General features: G+C 41.4%; 2 protein-coding genes across 8 annotated transcripts in view; both read right to left on the reverse strand.

The window, feature by feature from the left end:
• Positions 1–15,294, reverse strand: part of ncoa2 (nuclear receptor coactivator 2) — a 54,937-nt gene extending 39,643 nt beyond the window's left edge. For 2 of the 7 annotated variants that reach the window (XM_020087545.2, XM_020087536.2), the window contains exon 1: positions 14,749–14,973. The gene's annotated coding sequence lies outside the window, so the exon portion shown is untranslated. Of the gene's footprint in view, positions 1–3,039; positions 3,106–14,157; positions 14,277–14,748; positions 14,974–15,025 lie in introns of those variants that run through there. The other 5 variants (XM_020087538.2, XM_020087541.2, XM_020087540.2 and 2 more) reach the window with 5 other exon arrangements.
• Positions 15,295–16,619: 1,325 nt separating this feature from the next.
• tram1 (translocation associated membrane protein 1) lies at positions 16,620–23,518 on the reverse strand. The gene is made up of 11 exons (XM_020087715.2): positions 23,189–23,518; positions 21,576–21,639; positions 20,598–20,719; positions 20,372–20,488; positions 20,217–20,275; positions 20,010–20,094; positions 19,657–19,727; positions 19,439–19,543; positions 19,205–19,348; positions 18,565–18,716; positions 16,620–17,934 (listed from the first exon to the last, which is right to left on the reverse strand). Exons 1-11 carry the CDS (start codon positions 23,309–23,311, stop codon positions 17,864–17,866), a joined length of 1,113 nt encoding a protein of 370 aa, XP_019943274.1. The 5' UTR covers positions 23,312–23,518; the 3' UTR covers positions 16,620–17,863.
• Between the last annotated feature and the right edge of the window lie 1,183 nt (positions 23,519–24,701).

The following is a 24,701-nucleotide window of genomic DNA, read 5'->3' on the forward strand; positions in this document are numbered from 1 at the left end:
AGACCTTGAATGAACTACTCGGAGAAGGATACAAACATACTTAGATGTTGTGGTGTCGTGGTTGGAATAAACCTTGTGCCCTCCATGTTCTATCTTTGATAAAATTCTAATTACTGTAAGCTCTTACGCAGAAAAGCATCATGACAAAAATATGCTTTACTGAAACATGTAACACATCATACTACAAACTCGTAGAGCCAGAGCCCACTGAGTATTGTTTACTGACTCATCAGTTTCAAAACACAGCCTAAGGGGCTAATTAAAGTATTTCAACACAAAATGTAGGGACTTTTGTATTGTAAGTGTATTATGATGGTGTGTAATCAGTCGACAGAATGCAAAGCTCGAGTACATACAGCAGAAGGTCAAGTCGTGTCTCAACAAGCTCACTTCAGTAACTTTATTCTATTAACAGTCAGTGTTTCAAACTCACAACAACTCATCTTATCTAGTGTTAACCTTCTGTGAAGTTAGTGCAGAGCTGCAAGTTAAATGTCTACAGGGTCTGTTCATGTCCATTGGGATCTCAAAGCCTATTACATTGTGGAACACGGTGTTCCTTATTAATCGTGGCACACAATTAATTAGACAGGAGAAAAGTTTCAATTTTGAATCATATTCCCATTTGCACAATTAGAAAATGCAACTTTTAACTAATAAAATAAGGGAGACTGTGAGGCTATTTGGCCAAACTGAAAAATCAACAATGAACTCGTCTTGTACTACACTTGCGTGATGCAGAGAGAAGCGGGCAGCCCCTCTTGGCCTGGCTGATTTCTCCAAAATACCTGCCAAGTGAGCCAGCTGAGGAATGCATTCACGTGATGTCATGTGCTGACATAACAGGAGAAAACCGATTCCCCTTTTGAACCCTGCACAAGTCTGTAGCTGGAAGCCAAGTAGAAAGGTGATATTCCGTATCCTGAACTGCAGCACACGACAGGGAAATAGCTCAAATCTGTGATGAGTCACAGTTGAAAACAGAAGGCAGCAGCATGTACAGTTTAAACCCAGAGTCCTCTCTTTCTGCACACAACCAATCATCAAATACAGGCGAGCCATAAATAGTCACCGATAGTCACGAATGCTACCGTCAATATTATCTGTTTTCATGTAATTTCATAACTCGGTATTTCTCAACCCCACCTTCCTCTACTGCTTTTCTCTTTCCTTCCCTTAGTTCTCATCCTCTGGAGGAATTTCCTCTGGGCTTTAATGCTGTCACATGCTCAGTTGCAGTCCAGCCCTTAATCTGTGGACTGAGTGACAGAATAAGGCGGAGTTTGAAAACACTCAAGTGAACTAGTTTAACAGAAGTCATATTGTTTTTAATGGTCAGACTGGACCAAAATAGAACTTGAATGACGGTGAGACGAGTCTGTTCTTTGTTTACTCTAGTCAATCGCTCAGAAAATCCATGATCACAGTGGATTCCTCTCAGACAATCAATTAGAAGCTACAATAGGAAGAAATTAATCAGAGAAAAAATACTGAATGTAGTATCTTTACATCCAGTAACATTAGTATTCACTAGAAATTGATTTTTTATAATTAAGATCCATTACTCTGAGAAAATGTTAAAAAATGCAATGGTAACCAATTCATCCTGTGATCTGGATTTGCACCAAAGTTTAAAGGGCTCTTCCCTGGGTCTTGCCCCAAACCTCCACAAAGTTTCATGGAAATTGTTTTAAGTAGTTTTGGCGTAATCTTGCGTAACAGACAAAAAATAATAACCTACTACTGGCATCCCAGGGCCATGGTATGGTAGCCTCTGCCTAAACAAATATATGAGTTTAATGCCCCATGTGTGACAGTGGGTAATGCCTGCTCCAAACCACCTCTCATATATCAGCAGCTGAGCCAGGCCAGTGCTTTCTGTGACTTCAAGGGTGCAGACCCACTGGTGGCATTAGGGGAGTGATCCAAGACATACTGGCAAGGCACACAAAACTTGCGCATGCAACAAAACCTGGCTGAAGATTTCATAATGAATAGAAAGTTTCTCTCAGGCAACGTTCTATCCTTGAAGGGCTATTCTGCTTGGCACAATAGTGTTGAATGACACATGGTGTAACAAACACAAACCACTCTGCCAAGCTTGTCACTTTAATTGGGTTTCATATTACCTCTGAATACTAGCATAACATAATCAAGTGAAGCTACTTGTAAGTGAAAAATGTCTAAAACCTCAATACAAATATGCAAAGTCAGAAAGATTTATGAAGCCAGAGAAATAGACATAAATCCTGATATTGGCTAATGCGAGACTCTGATTTGGTGAATACACTTGGAGTTCAACCATCTGTTGGTATTTAAAGGGAGGTCAAAGATCATCAGGTTAAAAGTTCAAGCTCTTCTTAAACCAGGGGTGGGGGACGTCCGGCCTCTGGGCTGTATGCAGCCAGCGAGACAGTTCTATTTGGCCCACAAGGAAATTCATAAATACAAAAAAAACAGCATAGGAATACAAAAAGGATCATGCCAGGAATTATATTTCTGCTGGGATAAATGAAAGAAAATTCTCAAGGTAGTTGCTTGTGGCTGTGTGCTTGTGCCAGTCACAGTCAGGGTGATCACAACACAGACAGAGCAGTTACGTGTCATTGGTGACATGCATCATGTTTTATGAAGTAAAAAACAAGCCAGTGTGCCAAAATATACTTGGAAAATGTTGATGCTCTTTGGTGGTCCACTTCCTGACAGAAGTAATGTTAAGCAGGAAAGTTTTGTGGTGACTGAAATAAACAAGCACCAATAACAAACTAAAATAGCTAAAGGGCAAGTTTGTCTTGAAGAAATGACAAAGAGGGGGTTGCTGTTATGTCACAAGTAGGTATGTCAGGATTAACCAATTTTACGATAACCGAAGATTCAGAACGTCACAGTTTCATAACGTCAGTTTCATAACCGTAAGAATTGTCAAAACTATGTTTAACTATGGTGTCCTGCCTCTAACCAGTCACGTAAATTGTGTGCGCGCCGTGAAATCTTCTCCCGTGAGTCACGTTTTGTGTTTGTGTGTGCAAGCTACTTAACTGAAACTTTAGTTGAGAAGAGGGATCTGAAGTAACAGCCTTATTTCCACCAACGCTGGCAAAAAACACTCTGAGGAGTTCACAGCGAGAGGAGATATCCTTGTTTACTTTCGGTTTCTGACCAGCTCATTCAGCTGACACATACACACACACACTCACACATACACAACCACACACACACACACACACTCACACTTACACACTATACATGTAGCCGAGAGTATACTGACAGGTAATTGTATAACCAGGACATGAAGAAAGTGTGCTTGAACCGGGACAGTATGCTTATTTATTTTTTCACAACTATTCAACACTTTGCTGGTGACCCTTCACAATAAAGGTCCACAGCTACACTGCATATGATGACAGGAAACCCTAATTCACTGACCAACCTTCCACAATAAGGCAACTAAATAAAATAGCATTCATAAATTATTTTTAAATAGCCAAACATTACACTATAAAATCTGACTGGATATAGCTGATGATAATAATAAATATTGATAGTTAATTAGCTATATTATTAGCTATATATTGCTTGTCGTGTGTCATTTCCCTTCTATAGTATCAATAATCGTGAAAACGATTGTTCCTCTGACAATAATCGTAGCACCTAAATTTCATAATGTGACATCCCTAGCCACAAGATATTAAAAAAACTTCCAAATTTCCAGTTTGATACGAGGCCATGCACAGTGTTGGAAGTGCAACAAGGGATAAGACTGTGCATTTTCCCAGTCTGCCAGAACAGAAGCTTGCTAGTACATCTGAATATGCAGGTGAGTTGCAAATATCTCCTTTGGGCATTTGGAGGAAGGTTTCAGGAAATGAAAAGAAAGCAAAAGGAACTGGACATGTTTGCTATATTTAATGTAGAATCAGCTGATGGGCGTGACAACCTACAACACAGAATCACAGAGCTGCAAAACATTGACAGGCTAAAATTTTAAGTTCAACATCCTCCCTCTTTTCAAATTCTATCAACTGAATGTACCTGAAGAAATTGAAAAAGCCAACCCTTGGGAGTACTTGTAATCTCTTCTTTCTCTGAGTGGGCTCCATCTGAAGCCATTGTCCTACATGACCTGTGGTAAAATCAGGACATTTGGCTACGAAGTTTACCCACAGTTTGTCTTTCACAAATGCACAACACAGCGGGAAGTTCTTTGTACAGACGCTCTCTTAATATCTTCGATGTCTCCTACATGTGTGTCACCACTTTTTTCACCGGCAGATTTTTTACACATTTTGCAACTGACTGCTTGCGGTGAATCTAGCAGGGGATCCATGCTGTGTTCACAAATTGAATTCTCTTGAATTTGTACTGACTTTATACAGGCGGATAAAGTCCGCAGAAACTGCTGAGCCTCTCACTTGGACAGTTGCGTTCACACATGCACCTCCTCTGGGGGAAAATACGGACGATCTGCGGAGTTCAGTGAATGTCTGAAAGCAGCTTGAGTGAACAGCTTTGAGACCCAGGCTGGGCTAACAATGCTAATTAGGTGTCTAATCAGGTCCAGAGAGGACAAAGGGGAAATAGTAAATGTGCTAGAAATTGACCAAAATGACCAGGTCACAGAGAGGCTAAACACCAATGAGCCTCTACTGGGTGCCCTCTCAACAGCCCACTGATGGCTTTCAATTCAATAAGAATCAAGGCTGATGTCTAACTCCCTAATGAAAACACTTGGCCTTATGGCTCTCGTCACACAGGTCTGGTCAAGATCGCCCTCCTAACCAATAATCAATACATGTTTGTGGGGGCATGGTTTGAATGGTGCGTGGTAAATAACACAATTATTCAGCCAAAAAGATAATTCCTCATGTGTAATCTGGAACACGGTGACAAAAATATAAGTTTCACCAACAATGGAGCTTGAGAAGGATTAAAGGTTAAGAAGTGTTGTTTTATAGGCTGCAGGTTTAAATCCATGAACTGGAAATGGGAGGTCACCACAATAATGTGGCTGTATGGAGTTTCTCTGAGGAGATGTTAAATGCTTGGCTTAAAATAACAACATATCCAGAAAGCGCCCCATGTAGGCTTAGACAGGCTCTATAGAAAGGCTCTTGACAGAAAAACACAAATACAACTCATTACACATTTAATAACAAAATCAATGTTTAAATAGCAAATAAGAAAACATCTTGGAAGAACATACTGGTATGATTCCAAGCATACAGAAGGGAATGGTTGATGGGAATGTGATTATGAGTATCAGGGCAGTATCTATCTATATTTTATTACATGTCTCTTACTTCTACATATTTGATGACAGCAATTTGTTTCATGTATTTGTGTAGAATCTAAGGTTTTATGCATCTTTTAAAATGCACTTGTTGTTAAATGCATTTATGTTTTTAATTGCAGATCATAGGAATACTATACAAGGATGCTAACAAGTAAATTTGGCCTGTAATTCATGAACATCTCTTTGGCCTTGTTTAACTGCAAAAATGAAAGTATCACAACCACTTTGTGGGTTGGTTTTTGTGTTACAAAAATAATATGAACAACTGATCTCAATTGACAAGTTTTTGTGTGCACTTTGCAAGTTGTAAAAATTGATTATAAAAAGATGCACATGAAATATTTAAACCTTTTAGGGAATATTTGATGCATGCCAAACAAATCATTAAAAAAAGACCAACTGAAACAGTGTTTTTCTATTTGTGTAATGTTTGCATAAATAAAGTTAAAATATATATATAAAATATCTAAGTAAATACGCAATACCACACACGCTAAAACAAAACCATTTGTCTTGGTGAGATCAGCGTACACAGAGATCTGCACATAAAACCCTATTACTTATTACACTTTGAAACCCTGCCAGCAGATTTCAATGGGCTTCTCTGATGAAGTTGCAACCCGGTGCCAGGTGCCCTTACATCTGTTGCTCCAGTAGTGACAGCTAGCTCCGTCAGCTGTGACCTCAGGGACAGTAAACACAAACGTGTAAGAGGAATAATGAGACTGATAAGACTCAGTGTTGTAAAAAGGTGAGTCACAACGACAAGAGAAAGCAAATGTGAGTGGAAAGCGAAACAGTCCTGTAAATGCAGAGCACAAGTGTGAGAGAAGGTGTGGGCAGAGAAAACAATTTGTATGCACAGCTGAATGCATCGTGTTTTTGAGACAATCTGGAGATCGTCTTGTGACTGGCCTGCGTGTTAACTGCGTATCCATTGTGCCTGTGTGTGTCCACCATCTTTTATTGCATGTCACAGTTTGTAAGGAATTAGTTCCTGTGGAGGCCTGAGGCTAGTGGAAGCAGACTAAGGAGCAGGAGGTGCCATGTTAGGAAGGAGGGGAGGGGGAGAGGAGATCAGCTGACACAACTATGTCACTTTATCAGCCATAGACTGAGACAATGTGACAGGCCAACGCTCTGGCTCACAGAAAAGGCAAAACGCTAACGTCAGACAAATCTGAAAGAAGCAACAAAACAAAAATAGTTTACTTTAATAGACTTAAAGTAGGGAAAAGAAACCAAGGTCCTCAGTGGTTTTCTGTCACACTGAACCAAAGTGTGGGATAATAATCTGTGAAGCATGTATAGGGGGATGACTTTAAACCCCAGTATTACCTGATTAAAAGCACTGCCGCTCTGACGGTAGAACATGTAATTGGAGCAGACAGAGCAAAGAGAAGAGTGAAGCAGTCTTCTCTTCCTCCCTCCCTCCCTCTGTGATTCTCTCTATTTCAACAGTCCCCTGGTGAAACACTCAGAGTCAGGTCAGGTAGACCCTGCAACTATTTAACCTCTATTTACAAAAGCAGGTCACTGAAAGAGTCACTAATAGGAGCTAAATTGTGTTTCTTTACGGACTATATCATCCCCACATATTTAAATGAAATCTGGTAGGATGTAGTTCATTCTACAAATGTCTGTCACCTCCCTCAGTGAAGTATGAACAATCTGTTAAGAATTAGCAACATTATGTCAATCTGGATCAAGATGTGAATGATTATTTTGCACTAACAATAATTTAACTCCTTCATTTACACCAGAAGGAGCCACAGATGAAACAGTGCCATGTCAGACAGGACTCTGGTCTTTTCAGGTCTATTTAAGGCACAGGTGGAGTCCATCGCATCGGTGATAAAATCAAAAAGTGCTTCATCATCTAAACAGGGATTCCCTAACATGATCGCACTTTTGTGCAGCATGGAAATCAAATGAATGGAAACTGTATTAACCGATATATAATACAGGGTTTTCAGAAGCTTAAGTAAAAAAAAAAGTGTCTTATATTTCAAGACTAAACAATTACATGCCAATTGATTATAACAGATGTTCTTCATGAGTGGAAATAGTACCAGTGTAACTTTGGTCTTTTACAGAGAGTTGAATTAAGGGTTGTTTGTAGCCTTAATATTGTTAGGCTTGCAAGTGTTGTCTATTGTCTATTGTTTGTATTTCAGAGTTAGTCAGCCTTAAAAGTTCAACCTGCAGGAGCTTCTGAAGTTTATAATACAAGATGTTCTGCTGCCTTAGAGGAAATTAATTCATGACGAGTCAGAATGAGTTCTTAGCGTCATCTGGCATAAAAAATGAAAACCAAAACCTAAACTTCTGTCGAAGATGAGCTCAAATGGACAGATGTCTAAAAAAATTAAACTGTAAGAGAAAATAGCTGGAGGAATGAGACACGACTCAAAGCGCTACATCATTGGGTTATGACTATTATACTGCTACTGAGGTTAGATACAGCTGTCCAGAAAACCCCCACCATGTGTTTTCAAACTATGACTGTTGTCAGTGGGCTCCTGTAGCGGGAACATCAGTGGAACATCATGGGCTGCCTCTCTTATGTAATTACATGTCCAATAAGTGCCTCTGTTTTGTACTGTAGTGGCAGATGTGATGGGAAGCGGTTTTGTTTTGACGGCCCACATCTTCAGGTGCCAAAACCACAAATCTCTGGAGCAGAGACATGAATAGCAGCACTTCAACATGCAAATAAACACATGCACACTGACAGTTCACCAGGTACAAATGTAGGTAATTTAGCCATTCTGATGAGGGGACAATGCAATTAACTTATGAAGCATTTAATTACTTGCATATACAAGTTCTAAACAGAATTATTAAAAATCTTAGTAAGCATTAGTAGCATAAACAATGCTATTACTGAACAGCAAATAGACAGGATTTGTTAAATCAGAATATTAAGCACCAGAAAATCTTCACTCTGTTATTAAACCTCTAAACTTAATGCAGTTTGAGCATTTTTTTGTTTGTTGTTTCACTGTGCCACTACAAAAGAATCTGTTTTTATGTTTTCATAGTTATTAATAGTCATTTATCATTTAAATCAGATCATTTGCTGATTAAATCTCCACAGAGAAATTAATTGGTACAATCTGTCCCATGTTATTGTACATTGATAACTTTTTGTACCAACTGTTAGACACAGGATGTTATTTTTTTCAGTCAATAGTTTCTGTAATTATATGGACTATTGCTAGATTAGTTGTTGTAGAATAACCTGTTGGATAGAGCTCCATATCCTCCAGGTAACTTAATGAGGAGCTCATTCACATGCACGCCGCTCTCTCAACATTTATGGTTCATTGTGGGAGTTAACGGGGCGTGATACGAGCCTCATGAACCTGAGCAACATTTTATGTTCTGCGATTAATGAAAAGGAAAACAAGTGCTTCACCTGATGGGTTTGTGCTAAATCTGGTCATAATATTAATCTACTGTATGTCCCACTGTAGCAGAAAAACACAGGTCAGTTTAGGAGATCCCCTACCCCCACTGAGAGCATTAAAGATAAAGTGGGCAGAACCATATTATAGGTCACCGAAGGAACACTGCTGAGTCAGCAGACAGCGAGTGACGGAGAGAAAGAGAGATGGAGAGGGAAAGAGAAATCACGCTGGTCAGAATTTGACCCTCACAATGTGTACAGAAATGAAAAGCCTGAAACTGAATTCCTACATTCCTCTGGCTTTATGACAAGCAAGTGAGAAATGCTGCTGCCCCGCACGTCATTCCATATACCTTACAGCCCAGCCTGTGGTGGAGTGGCTGCCGTTTGCCTCTGTTCCACTGTATAAGACAGTATACTACATTTTCCCCAGGACAGATTTACACTGCATATTTTTGGACCACCCACCCGACTCCAGCAGGCAGCTTGCTCAATCCAAGTGTTCTCTCCCTCCCTCGGTGCCAAGGATTCCACCCTGGGCAGTGGGAGAGGTGCCAACCACATGCTAGCACCCTCGCTAGCACCCGATGCCACAAACACATTGTGATAAGAGGGAAAAGGCAATTCACCCACTCACACATAACCTTTATCCACAACTGCATCCAGTCGTGAATCAATTTAGAAAACAGTGTCTCATATCTTTATCATCAACTTTTGTTATTCTTGAGGTTTGCTTTTCCATAAAGCTTGATAGCCACTCCATTAAAATATGTGCCACTGAGGTAGTTCATTACTATTTTCATGTCTTGAATCATTACAGATTTGATGACTGGAAAGAGCAGAGGGATGTGCTGCTTACGTGTTCAAAACATTTGTATGCACCATATTGTACAGATAAGCAGCACCAGCCTCATAACATGAGGAAAAAAACAGCTGCAGAGGCATTGTCACACAATCATGTGACCTCTGTTGTCTCCTCTGTTCAAGCCAAACTGTCTAAGGGCACCTTCTTAGCATTGAGCAGTAGACACCACAATATCATTTAGCTTGGGAGATCAATATGCACTTTGCTGTGGCTGACCTACATCAGTAGAGGAGTGTGGCCTGTCGAAATCATTGGATCGCCTGTGAGACTCAAGATCCTTGGAGCCCTGCTGGACTCTCCACGGGGACAGAGGAGGAGGCTGCCAATGGTGTGATGTTACAAATCTCAGTTTAAAAGAATATTACACATTTAAATAATCGTCAAATAGCTAGCCATAACACAAACTGCCTGCTATGGGCAATTACCCTGCCAGCAAAATAATCACAGACAAGTCAAGGACACTTCAATAGTGCATTTGTTTGCCAATTTATAGACGCTCTTAAATGTTCTTACATATTACTTTAGAGGGGTGTACTCCACCAAGGCTATTCGGGGGGGGGGGGGGGGGGGGGGGGAGTATGCAAACTACAGGTGAAAGTTATTCAAGAGCAAACTTGGGCTTAATATTATCCAACAACTGCAATGTCATAGGCCACTGAAAGTTTTCTCTTCATTTTCAGACACGGAAATGTCCGTAAAAATTGTGTCCCGAGTCTGACCTTTCCAGAGATTGCCTTTCACATATAATGAACGCAGCAAGAGAGTGTCTGCAATCAGATTCACAACACCAGGAACATGTATGGAACATTCAGTCAAGGAGTGGAGCCTGAGTAAAGTATGCAGGACGCAGAGTGTTGATTTATAAATTCCACTGCAGAAATCATGTATTTTAATTTACAACACCAGCGTCAGATTTATCGCCAAAAGCTCTTAAATCTCCTTAAATCACCAAACTGACATCTTCATTAGCGTTTTCTACATGTATGGCCCCTCTTCTTTATCCTGATATATTTGTATTATTATTATTATTTTTTTACATTTTGTGTATAAAATGTGAAAAATGTCAGACTCACTCGCTAAATGTGAATTTTTCAAGATTTTACCAGGTGGACTGGCAGGAAAAGATATGGAAAATGTACACAGCTACTGACATTTGCGTTCTCACATACAGTCCCATCACAAAATTTCAGGAACATGTCCAGAGTTCAGTGCATGTCTGAAAGCTTAAAGATCCTGTGTAAACTGCTGTTAACAAGACCGGATCTTCTCCAGGCACTGATAGATGGGAAGGCTGATTTGAGGTCAGCTAAACAAGACAATGACAACATGCCTCGAAGCAAAGAGGGAGTAAATACTCTCTGCTCCTCCTCTTCCATGTCAGAGCCCTCTCAGCTTTCCATCAAACATCCCTGCCTCAGACCTCTCAAACAGACATCTCTCCGCTGCCGTCCCCCCACCCTCCTCTCTGCCTCTGCTGTAAAAACCTGGCCATTACCCCACAGCTCATCCCTCACGCCTACCCAGGATCTGTCACAGTGCTGTTTCCATGACAACGCAAACGCAGAAACAGCAGGGTGAGATGCCCAGTGAGACAAGGCAAACATATCAAGGGGAGGGCTGCACCATGTCAAGAATATAAGGTGGACATTACACAGCCTGTGATGGACGGATAACGCAATGTCGCCTGGTTACAACTAAGCTCAAGTGAGATCCAGATGGTTTTTTTTTGTTTTTTTTTAAGAGTCGTCTTGTCTTTAATTTATGAAATTAAAAAAGGGGAAATGTTAATAATCCCATGAACATGAGCGACCAGCAAAGCCATAGCTCCTTGAATGGAATGTGCAGATTTGAGTAGGAGCAGTAATACTTTGCAACATCCCTATGAAAGCCCAGATTCCTGCCAGCCTCTCAGCACTGAAACTTGTCATTTGACAACAAGGAGCACAAGTTTAAACCAGGAACACAAGTTTAAAGAGCCTGTGTACAACTGAGAACTATGGTGGTGTTCAGGAGACAGACATGCTCAGCAGTAGAGACAGAGCTGTCATTTTCCCGCCTAGTTCTAATAACTCAACTGAATGTTGTTAACAAAGTAGATTGAGTGGAAACAAGAGGAGCAGTGTAGTTATTGGTAAAACAAGACAGGTTCAAAATGGGATTTATGTCAGAATTTAACTTTGTTTTGAGGTAATAAAGAATTTAGTGGTACTTAATGTAAATGTTTGACATCCAAATCGATATTCTGCTGAAAAGTGTAATGAGTCCAAAGCACAGAGGTGAGTGCGAATGCATTCATTCTTTTAAAATTGATTATGAGCTTTGGTTACTAAACTGAACCAAGTTTGGCTACTTAAATAAACCTTATTGTTCTTAATGGGCCAGAATTACTTGGGGAATGCATGAGATTAGGATCTCACAATCACAGTATGTGCCACGCAATACATTCACATGGATTTGCTTAATTTTTTTGAATCCTGCTGATCCCAAAATGAAAAAGAATGTTGTAGCCCCCTTACATTTGGCTGGAGCTATTGATTTGTTGTTTTGTTGGACCAAGAGACAAAAAACAACATGCACATGCAGTGGCAAAGAATTTGATGGGTGCTGGTTTAACAAAATATCACTGAAAAATGAGAAATCTGCACAGAAGCTCCCTGTAAAGGATTTATTTGCCATAATGATGTATCGAGCACAACCATCAGTCCCTATCCTCAAAATGTTAAGTTTACAATCATAGATGATGAATGAAACCAGCAAATATTCTCAATGGAGAGGCTGGAATCAAAAAATTGACCGAAAATGTACGCGTTAGCTATCAGCAAAAAATAAAAAGGATAGGTGGTCTAGTGTTCTTAAGTACATAGAACTAAAGCAACAACTAAAGCAGGGGCAGCGTTTGCCGAACAAGGTTCAAATGATTACAGTATCACTCAGGTGACGCAACAAAAAAGCCTAATCACAGGGCAAAGGTCAGAGATCACAAGATGGCAGGTCTGAATCACTGAACGTACTACTTTGCTTCATGAAAATGTGAACACACGCTGAACATTGAGTGACATTGAAGTTGTGTGAAGGGAACTACTGAACCATGCGTGAGAAAAGACAGCCAGTTTGCAAGAGAGCGGGAGCTGAATGCAGATGTAGTTTCCAGGTGAAGTGACAAGCCGGACATTGCCGAGTCACACACTTGTTGCTGCTGTAGCTGTAGTTTATGGTGCAGAGAAATGCAGGTAATACGTGTCATATAAACTGTGCCATGTCAATGCAATGAAAAAAACCAACAGCCTCCAATCAGTTATCCTTGTATAAACATCCATAAACACACACATATGCTCCCATGAATTCCATGAGTCATGATCCCAACAGTCACTCTTTTGCATGTCAAAACGATAAAACTAAAATTTCCAAGACAATCTCTCCAGTTACATGATTCCCTAAAGCAGCATGTTTCTACCTTAAAAACAAAACGATCAAATTTGAGGATGCAATATAACTATACTGTAAGAACACATGTTCATGTAGACCAAATTGTACTGTCATGTTTTCATTGAAACACTCGAAATTTAAAATCTTGTCATTTAAGGAAGATATTATATTTGTCCTTTATTCCAATGACAGACAGTTTAATCTCCTGTTGTATGTAAATCATTGTGAGTGAGTTTTGTTACACTGCACATTCACAAGTCAATAACTTCAGGCACCATGCCCTTGAGATAACAAGCTTCTCAGGCTGGCACAGGCACACTGAAGAGACAGCAACCCTATTTTTAAACGCTCCAATCCCCTTTTACAGTTTAAGACAAAAAAGATCCTCTTTTATATTTCTTCCTACTGGGGATTTCTGACTGAAATCCAGCACATTGCATCCTCACTGGAGGTGGAAGGAGGCTCGGCCAAACCGCAGCTGAACAGCATGTCACCTTAAATCCCATATCAGCAGCGATGTGACACGCGAAAACCGTGCACCCTCAGGTGGGCAGGGTGACGCAACAGACACCGCTCAACTGGTTCCACGGGCTGCGTTCCTCCAGCGTCGCCGAGGAGGAGGAGGAGGACCGCTGAAATGGCGCAAGCTGTCCGCCTGTATAGTCCCGGAGCAGTCAAGCAAGAGAGGCTTCAGGGAGCAGGGCAGTGCGCTCCCAAACACACCAGGCAACCCCCACTGAGCTGCATTCCTCCATACTGCATCAGCACCATGCGTTTTTCAGCCAATGCATGCAATCCCAAAATGCCCACATTGGTGCATGCATGCGTGCATTGCCACGTGATTGATTCAAATGTTGATTTAAGATACATGCAGGATGTTTGAAGGAGCGATGCAACAACAAGCTGCAAGCACCCTGCAGACCTCCTCCTCCTCCCCCGACACTGAGCGCACAATCCCGGACAACTTTCGGAGCACTTTCCCCAAATGTTTTGAAAACTACTGGTTCTAGTGCTGCAGCTCCTCTGCTGACTAACACACCAGCGGGGCAACATGGACCCCGCACAGTAAACAACAAGAGCTCCATTAGTTCGGCAGGATTGAAAAAAAGCGAGCGTGCTCCCTGCATCCTGAGCAATTACGCAGACATTCGGTCAACTTACCCCGGGGTTAGCAGCTTGAGAAGGGGGGCGGCTAACAAGCACAACAAGCGGGGGTGAACATCCAGCTCGCTCACACACACAAGGTGGAGGGAGAAGTGTCCCCGGGTCCTGGCTCACTCTTATACCCCTGACAACCACGCTCACACGGCCACATTAGCCCGCAGCTACACGGCTAGCATGCTAACGACGTCTCCCCCCTCCTCTCCCTCTCGCTGCTGCTACACTGGCGAACTTCGCCCGGTGTTGTGCGCACGGTCACCCGCTCACTCAGCACACAATAACACACACTGACACACGAAAGTGTCGTGGACGCCGTGTTTCCCTTTCGTACCTGCGGGTAAATAAAATAAAAAATCAGCCCGTAAACATCACTGTCCGAGCGGAGTTTGCTGCAGAAAACACCGCTGACACAGGCTTAGCCGAGGGAAGCTAGCAGCTGCTAACGAGCTAGCGCCGAGGCGAGCGAGAGGAGCCCCGTGCCAGACGAGACTCGCAGCCGAGATTGAGGCGCTCGCAGGCGGATTTCACCACCAAAACAGCCCGGTCCCAGTGTCCACCCCCAGCGTCTCACCGCGGCGTGTGGCTACTTACCTTCTAATACTGTCGGCCCGTGTCCTCGCTGTTTAAATCCCCTCTACCCGACGCGGCTCTGACCTTCGCGGCGGCGGAGCAACATTTCTGCTGGCTAACTGTGCCGCCATGTTTCTCTCCCTGCGCTGCAAACCCAACACTGAGTGTGTGTTTATCTGGCTGCTGCTATCCTCCCCCACACCAAACCACATCACGGGGCTCCGGCAGCAGCGCTATCAGCTCACTCACCGCCGGGGCTTCCGTGAGCAAACCCACCCCCCCTCCCGCGGCGATTTACCTGTCAGGAGCCCGCGGACCCGACCCCGCAGCACCGGGGCTTTCATCCGTGTTTACTGTTGACAGCCTCGGGACAGTCGCTTTAAAAACACCGCTGGTCCCACGAGCGGCTGTGATGGTGTTTAAACCCCGTGTTGTGGGTTTTAAAACGTGGTCAAACTGTCTCACCTCCTCCCTCCATCCAACATTAGGTTTCTGACTGAGATAAAAAACACGTAAAGTGCTGGATCAACACATCTGCACCAGTGTGGCCCAACACATGTGTGAATCTAAGCAAATAAACAACACCAGAGACTTGTGCAATAATACTTATATTTATATATATTTATATTTATCATTTGCACCTTTTTAATTTGCATTGTATTTATCCCTGTTCAGTTTGAGATTCTAGTGTTTTAATTAATTTATTTCTGTTTATTCGCTGCTCATGCTTCGTTCTTAGTGTCTTATTTCACTGCTGCCAGTTAGTAGAAATAGTTCCTCGTGTTTTGGAATGACAACAAATATTAAATCTTAAATTTTGAATTTAAAATAATAGCTACAAATAAAAAGGCTGGTGACGTGAATGTACTTCCTTTAATTCCACTACTTAAATTACATTTCAATCCAGATTAGTTGCTAGAGCATTTACTAACAACCAGTGAGGTTTTTTTTAATGAAACCTAATTTCATGTGATTGGTTGCTATTTTAATGATAAAATCGATTAACTAACTTTTAAAACAGAAATAACTGTGTTCCACTTTATTCTGTCGACAGGCGTGTTCTCCGCACCAAAACCTGTGCAACAGTACCACCGTGAGGCAGAGAGGTGAAACACCATCACTGTGCTTTTTAAAGTTATCATTTCTTCAGTCAGAAGACAAGACACCTTTTTTAGTATTCTGAAGTTTGACTCAGGGATATTTACAATAAGATTTAGAGTTTGTGTGTTAAGATAATTTCAATTTTATTAGACTCTATGTTAGAAACATACATTTTGACTTTTTACAGCCAAAAAAAAACCACCCACAACAACACTGATGTCTAAAATGCTTATATTTCTTGCTTGCGGTTTTGAAACTCAATGTAAATGTTAGAGAATATACATAATAATGTACTCAATTTAAAACACAGTAAAACAAAAAAGAAAGAGTGGGAAATGATCGAAACAATTAAAATTTGTATTTCGTGGAATGACCAGACAAGCTCCCATTTTAAAAAGAAAAATCTTAAAACATTTCTTTTCAATTAGATGTTTTATCCTTCGCCCCCTGCATTAACTGGTTAAAATATATAATTGCTACTTTTCTGTTTTTGTCTGTGAAGCATTTTGTAAACCTGTCTCTTTGAAAATGACTGCACTAATAAAGCTTAAGATTATTATTATTAGTTTATTGACAAGAGTTAGTGGTGTGCAGGAGGAACCAGTGACCTCAGTGTATAAGATCCTCCACAAAGCCTCTTTCGAGATGTGTCGCATTGCAGCAATGACAGGTCACATCATCATTATTCTCCTTTTTTATGACTGCTATCATTTTAAATTAATGCAATACTACAAAATATCTGATGTGTGAAATACATTCAACTAAAATAAACAAATAACTCTTGATCGCTCTTTTTGATTCAATAAAACAATTTATTCCTTTGAAGGATAGACAAACCCCCAGGACATTTACTGAAAGTAGTAAATGGGTTCATTCTTTAGAATAAGCCGGCGTTTCCTAGGTGATTGATTCTTACAATACAGCTGCGCTCCATAAATTCATTTTATGGCATGTGAAGTAAAAAGGCATTTGTCAACAGTCAACCAGGCTCATTTGGCACAGTCCAAAGAAGAGCAGGTTTAGAGCCAAACATCCCAGTCCATGCTTCTTCTTTTTCCTCATTCAATAAGATACAAGGTCAAACAAACACAAGAAACCCTTTTTCACTTACACGACAAATGAAGAGGGACTAACAAGGTTCAATCACACTGACAAAAGGGATGTTTTGCCTGATTTTGTCTTTTCCATCTCAGATAAAATGATCTTATTTCACTCAAAAAGCTAAGACATGGTGTGTTTATTCACAAAGAGCATCAAGGAGGAACTGTGATAGATTCAGTTGCATTTCATGGCAAGCAGCAGGTTCTGTTGGGATTACAAGAACTCTGCTTTTCCTTGTTTGCTTTTCCTATTCATGAGTGGATATAATGTGTGTTGGTGACTGACAAAGTGAAAACACTGTAAAAATGTCTCGCTGAGTGGGTTTGAACAGTCTGAGGTGTGAACGCATTTGTATCCTAAAGATGGAGATTATAACACGAGTGTATACAACCTCTGTCGCTAAAAGAAAAAAAGAAAAATGGACATTTTCCTAAACTGCAAAAACATGATTTGGTGGAAAAGAAGAGAAGCTGAGCTAGAAAATATAAATGTGTGGAAAAACAGAAATAAAGCACAAGCTGCAATACATAGTATTTAGGGAAAGCATGGTCTGACCCGGGAGTACCAGGAAACACTGAAGTCATCATTCCTGAACTTTAAAATTTACACACCCTGTACAACACAATCTGTATCAATAGGCACTTCTTAAATAACGGTCTTTTTTTTTCCATAGTTTTTTTTTTTTTTTTTTAATTTGTTTTTGGAAATGGCACAGCAGAGCAATGATTCTCCAAATCAAGGCGTGCTGGACGACTGGCGATGAGCAAAGCTAGATGCATTCAGGCCCTTGGAAGTCCAGCTGGGAGGGCAGACCCCGCGTGGGAGCAGAAAAACGCGAACGATGGCGGAGGAGTTGACGATCCGCCGTTTGGCCACAGGCACGGGCACCGGGAGAGATGGGTCTTTGAGATGGGATTGGCTGAAGGGAATGTGTTTATGAAGACTTCTCTTTTCTTGCTCTTGGTGAATCAGCTGCATGGGAGTTCACTCCATTTACTCCATTGGCTGAAACAAAGAACACAAACAGGTAAGTCCCATGTAAAGAGTGGGTAAAAATGAACATTATGCATTTTACATGGTGTTTCAAGAGAAGAGGAGAAAGTATTGATTGTATTCTAATATCTGTCATTTTAGGTTTATACCCTTCACCAAGGAGGTTATGTTTCCTCCTCTGTTTGTTTGTTCGCAGAATTGCAAAAAAACTACTGAACCCATATGCACGAAACCTGGGTAGAGAGATGCACTATGGGTCGGGGAAGAACCCATTAACTTCTGGTGCAGAACTGGAAGATCCAGGATGTTTTTTCACTCTCCAACATTGCAAGAATGTGTTTTTTGACATTTTCACCAATATCCCAGGGAATAATTCATGGATCTAGATTAAATTAAAAAAAATTAGGTATATGTAGAGGATTGATATCTATGAGTGTGTGCAATTTGGCACAGCTTGACTGAATTTAAGCTTACGCTGACTGTTGGACCTTGTCGGAGGTATGTGCTCCACTGAGTGCCATTCTAGTTATGACATATTTGGTTGTTTCTAATATGTGTGTTTGTAATCTTATTTCTCCGTAAGGACGAAGAATTCTTCATAAAGACGTTAACACACTCCATCCTGCGTCCTCGCTGCCTCACCTTTGTCTTTCTTTGATTTGCTCTTGATTGGAACTTGTTTCTTTTTCAGGGTCTGAGTCTGAGCGTGCTCTCTCCACCGGCGCAGCTGAAAGTTGATAAATTTCCACATCATGAAGGCCTGAGTGAGGCAGATGGCGGCCAGGACAGTTATCCTAGTGGAGAGAGGAAGCAGTCAGTAACTCATAAGGTCATTACAAATATGTGCAGGTCCTACTTTCCCTCAATTAGTTCATTATGGAGTGATACAGTAAAGTTATGTGTTTTTTTTAAGTCTTATGTGATTTCTTAGCCATAAGTTGTGCGTAGAAACAATTCTCTCACTTCTCTTTGCAACTGCTCATCACAATAGGTGTTATAGTTGCATTTCATTCTAATTTACAAGCTTGTTTTGGTGAACAACTCTCTTCCTCTTGTATAGGGAAGTTCTTTCTTTATATTGAACCTCAGAACTACATGAAGTCTGGAGATAAGCTGTTGCATCATTCTACAGTTTGCAGCAAACCTGATGGTAACAGATAACCACCACAATGCTCCAACAACAATGCTGCAGATGAATTTCAGGGTCAATGAACTGTAACATTTAGAAAGGCAGATTCTTACACAGGAATCATTTTTGTATTCTCTTCTCAAACACACTCACCGCACAAAAATAACATTGAAGTTTCCCGCTGCCAAATCAAAGCCCTGATTCTCGGCGTTGGCGAGGCCGAAGCCCACGGTGAGGACGGACAATGTCAGGGTGAGCAACCGCGCGAGGACAAACAGCACGGCCCACATGGTGAAACTGGAAGATGAGAGGTGCAGCGTGGTGATGAATTCATAACTTCTCACCATTGGTTATCTTTAACAGTTAAATTGTAAAGCGTGGACTCACCCCAATTGTCTGTTCTCGTTGCTGAAGTAGATCAGGCGGGAAACGTGGAAGAGCAGCTCCACACAGTAGTGCAACACCAGCAGGACGAGACAGAGACGGTTCAGACTGAAAGACAAAAGGAGACACTTTATTACAACAGACAGGGAGGCATGGCTGGAAAGCTACTTTACACACAATCACACATGTAATGTCAGGCTTTCTGTAACAGCAGCTCTTACTTCAGAATGTAGGCACCTGCAATGTGGACCAGGTACAGGAAGATGTACACAAGCTGGCGTGGAATATCCTCCTAAACGGTAAACACAGAGGATGTCAGGGCTAAATATTTACAGCAGCGCGGCTCGACGTGTAGAATTAGGCAAAAGGAGTTTGAGTCACTGAAACAATACAACATAATCAAGGAAGTCCAACAGGAAGTAGCCTCAGGGTCCAAACAGAAGCTACAAGAAAGTCAGGCTACTCCAAAATGATACACACACAGACACACAGACACAGACACAGACACACAGACACAGACACACAGACACACAGACACACACACACACACGCACGCACGCGCACACACACACACCTTCTTTGTCTTTTGGAAGTACAGTTCAGGCAGAGCGTGTAACCAGTAACCCAGCTGACAGATAAAGTAGAATTTCATCTGGAATCTGAATAAAAACAAGAGAAATTAAAAGTCATAAGTTAAACATTTAAATATGAAGCTCTTGTAAAATAATCAACAACATAACAAGCTCCAACACTGCCGGCCACAGAGAATATTCCTACTTACGGCATCAGTGTGTGGGGATATCCCTCCCACAGGGTGAATGGACTGGACAGGAAGTTTTCCTGAGAACAAACAGGCATTTAAATTTTAATTAATCCAAGTCCAGGGCTCATTCCATTTGCAAATAAAAGCAATGGCAGTGTAGCTACTGTACGTACAGAGAGCAGGATGCTCACGCCCCAGCCGAAGGAGAATAAGTAGAAAGCGCTGAGCTGGCCTGACTCATTGAACTTGCTGTGCTTGGTTTTGGAGAAGTGCTTCTTCCTGTTGATTTTCTGCATAGATGAAAGAAATGAAACAATTAAAAACTGTTCGCTGAGATGAAAGTCAGTGCGTTAAAGTGTGTGTGTGTGAGTGTGTGTGTGTGAGTGTGTCTGGACTTACATCCAGCACATACTCCTGGATGATGGCGTGCATAATGATGGCCACTAGCATGTAGAAGAAGATGGTGGCCAAGTCCTTGATGCCATGGTGGAAGTGGTTCACGGCCGTCTCCTCTGGGCCCTCTGCAGAGCACACAGACACACACACACACAAACACAAGTGATGCAAAGTCATCGTGATGAACAAGATTTGAAAAAAACATCTAATTTAATACTTCCACTGAGGAGTTTTGGTCTGCATCTGTCTGCATGTTTGGCTGTTAGTTAGTAGGATTACACAAATACTCTTGGACAGATTACCACGAAAGATGTGATATTGGTCAGGAATAAAGATTTAGTGCAGATCTAGGTTAGGGGGTGGATCCAGGAATGCTTTTCCAATTTCTTTAACATTGCGAGATGGGGAGCCTTTCTGCATTTTAGACGACATGTGAGCAAATAGTTTGAACGAAGGTTACTGCTGGAGGTTTATACAACCGCACAAAGAAATCAATTCAATCAAATTGCAAAAGTCAGCAAAGATAAATAAAAAGACGCAACAGCACTGGATCTGTCTCACTGAGGAGAGATTTAGAAGCTGTGTGTTATTTGTTTTATTAGATAAAGGTTGTAAATAAATTACAGAGCCAGGTAAGTGGCAAGGTCCCTCAGATAAGAACTGAATCATGCAACATGCAGCTCTCAAAGCTCCAGCCTCCAAAGGAAATTTATAACCTTGACATGAGAAGGACTTGAATTGTGAGGCTTATATTACACCTTAGCCCAAATTTGCCTGGCGCAACCTTGCCACAAGAGAACTTTATAAATCAGGCGGACTAAATTTAGCTCCAGAGGGAAAAAAAGGAGCCCTCAAATGGGTTTGTGTAAGGCCACGCAAGTACCGCTCTAGAATCCAAATGAGAGGCTTCCAGCAGGACGACACTGGGAAAATGCTGCATCACGTGTGAAAGCCAAAGTTTCAATTTGATCTTTAACTCACCGGTTGATGATATGGTGACATTGTACTGGACAGTTATGAACAACACAGCAAACTTCGAGGTGACCTGTGGATGTAAAAAAAACAAAAAAAAAAACAGTCATGAGAACATGCACATATGTGACATATTAACAAGGACTGCATTCATCATACAGGTTCATTTTATTTACATGCACTAAAGCAACAAATTGATTTTAAACATTTTCTTCTAGCAATCTATAAAACAAACTGTCGGCTGGTTTTGAACAAAAAAAAAAGTCGAGAAAAAACTGAAATAGTGATTTTTAAAAGAATAAATATAAAATTTAAAGAGAACAGCAATTAGAATTCATTCTTTTTTCAAGAAAATGACATTTGGGATTATTTAATTAGTCCTGATAAAATGCACAAACAGGTTTCCAGGGTTACTTTTATTAAAATGCAATAAAATGAGGAGCATTGTAATCATTTGCATATCAAGGACCCAAAATGGCATAACACATTATTTTTTTGTATAATCTTAAAACCAATTAATCTGTGTTAAAGTAACAGTATGTTTGATTTCAGCAATAAATTATGATAATTTAGTGCTGGAGACGCACTTTTGACATCCAAATAACTGCAAAACAGCACCGACTCAATGTTTATTATGGGTTTTGGGGATAAAATGTAGAACTGCTTTTCTCAAGAAATTACATTATTGACTTTATCTAATCAATATAATCATGCAGGGACAATGAGTGATGGGATCAAACCAAAGAAATGAGGGGAACAGATGTGCATGAAGAAGAGATAAGAAAAGGGCCACGTGGCTGAGACACGCAGAAACAGCTGCTTATGCAAATAAAGGGATCTTTTGAAATGAAAATGAAACAACGGGAGTTTTAATGTGGAAAACAAAAACAGGAAGTAGATGAAACAACGGGCGCGTTGACACTAATGGCGCTGCTTCCCAGTGACGACACGAGACACTAAACATGGTCCAACTCTGAGACAAAGTGGACCGGAGCGCAGAGACGGATCCAGCCGGGTGGAAGGCGTCGAACCGGGGGATCGAGTTGTGTTAAAGGCGCTCTCGATCTCCGGGGACAACTTTGTGATGATGATGATGATGATGATGATGATGATGACAGCCCCCCCCCCTTCTCTCTCTCTCTCGTTGTGTGATTGCCACGTAACACATCGACGCATAAACTGAAGACCAAGTGCAGACTGCACAATATGTGAACCCGCGGGATCGATGCCGTGTCGCCCACCGGCCAAACAGTGACACTGTTGCACAGAAGCAACTTTTTCTATTAGATCCGACCCGGAGAGCTGAGATATATCGATTTCACCGCGGGCTGCAGTCAGGTGGAGAGAGGACACAACTTCCCACAATGCTTAGATTACAACTCAGACATCACGGGTCCACTACAGGCTGCAGGGACATGGGGGGTGGGCAATGAGGTGAAAGCAGAAAAACTTTGGATTCCGGGTGGAAGTAGTGCGGAATAAAGCAGACAGCCATGTCAGCCACCAGATGGGTTTCTGACCGGGAGTCCAGCCGAGCTCCAGCAGCCAACCCCACCGAAACCGCCACCGTGCACGGTTCAAACACCCCCCCCCCCCTATCGACATGTGTCCGGGGTACTTACCTCAAACATGAGCCCGAGGAGGAACACCATAGCAACACAGGAAACAATGTCTGCGTGGTTCTGGATGACAAACTCATGGCTCAGCACCGGCGGGCTCTTGTTCGCCTTCTTTCGGATCGCCATGACGCGCACGATACGGCTCAACTTTTCTATCTGGGGTTTTTACGCAGCAGCGCTGCAGATGTGGTCGCTTTCTGTCTGATTGGTGTTTATTATTATCCGTGCGTTCGAGGTCGCTCAGAGCTCCCTCTCGAATCCGTCAAGCGCAGGGCCAGGCGAGCGATTGAATGGCGTGTCACTCTTCAAGAGTGGGAGGGTCCACGGAGAGAGACTCGACCCAACGACGCTGCTTTACGCACAGGACGGGAGCGGCTGCGGCTTTGTTTCGCCCCCTACAGGTCTGGAGGAGCCTCTGAAGGAGGGTGGAACGCAGCTCATTGTCTGCAGACACCTGATAGATAGATAGATGGATGGATGGATGGATAGATAGATAGATAGATAGATATGTATGTCAGGAACTATTTAAAACACCCAACAAAGAGACTCGTAATACAAGAGACAAATAAAATTTGGTATATTAATGTTAATAAGATCATTAATAGAATATTGGGAATAGATAGAATAAAGACAAAGCTTTTCTGCAGTTTTAGATACTAACTGACAACATACAAAGCAGAAGCACAGTGTGAAAGAACCATTATCAGTCTGACATAGTAAAAACCACGATGCCAGAGCTGAGTAATAATGAATTTTTTCTTATAAATGAGATCTACGTAGACTGACTGACTGCACTTTATTCTGTGGGGGGGGGGGGGGGGGGGTAATGTAATCACCTCCTGTGAACCTATAATTATTATTGTTCTTATGTTGTCTGGACAGAGTCAAGCCTCATATAATCCCCCTACATAAGACAAACATCTGCACATTCAATCACGTTTTCCAAACTCAGCATGTAAATACACTTAATGAAAATGAACAGATTTCTTGTCAAGTGCTTGAAGTGTTTGTTTATACAGAGGCTGCTGCTTTAGAGTCCAGGCTGGACGAAGTTTCATAACTGGAAATCAGTCTGTGATAGTTTGATTGAAAACTGATAATGGAGTTATGACAGTGCACTTAAACATAATATAAACTGAAATAATAAGCACTTCAAGGTGTTCTGTCTTGCGTGGCCCTGTGCCAAAATCTAATATTCATAGGCTCCCTCTATTTTATTCAGTTGGTGTTGTACTTACATCTTGCTTGTGCTTAAACACATTGGAGTTTAAAGGAATAGGTTGATAGTTTGGGAAATGCACATTTCTGATTGACCTTAATACTTTCAGTAGCATTTAAAAATACATAATCTGAATTTATATATCATATTTAAAATGTAGAATTTAGACTGTGGTAGAGAAGAGTCTTAAATCAGTATCCCGTCTCAGATTAACTAACATTTGGTGCCAAAAACTGCTGCTTATTCCACAACATTGAGGAAGTGAAACAACTGGAAGCAGTTGACCAATGTTTCATT

This window comes from Paralichthys olivaceus, chromosome 17 (assembly GCF_024713975.1).
Source record: "Paralichthys olivaceus isolate ysfri-2021 chromosome 17, ASM2471397v2, whole genome shotgun sequence".
Classification (NCBI taxonomy): Eukaryota; Metazoa; Chordata; class Actinopteri; order Pleuronectiformes; family Paralichthyidae; genus Paralichthys; species Paralichthys olivaceus.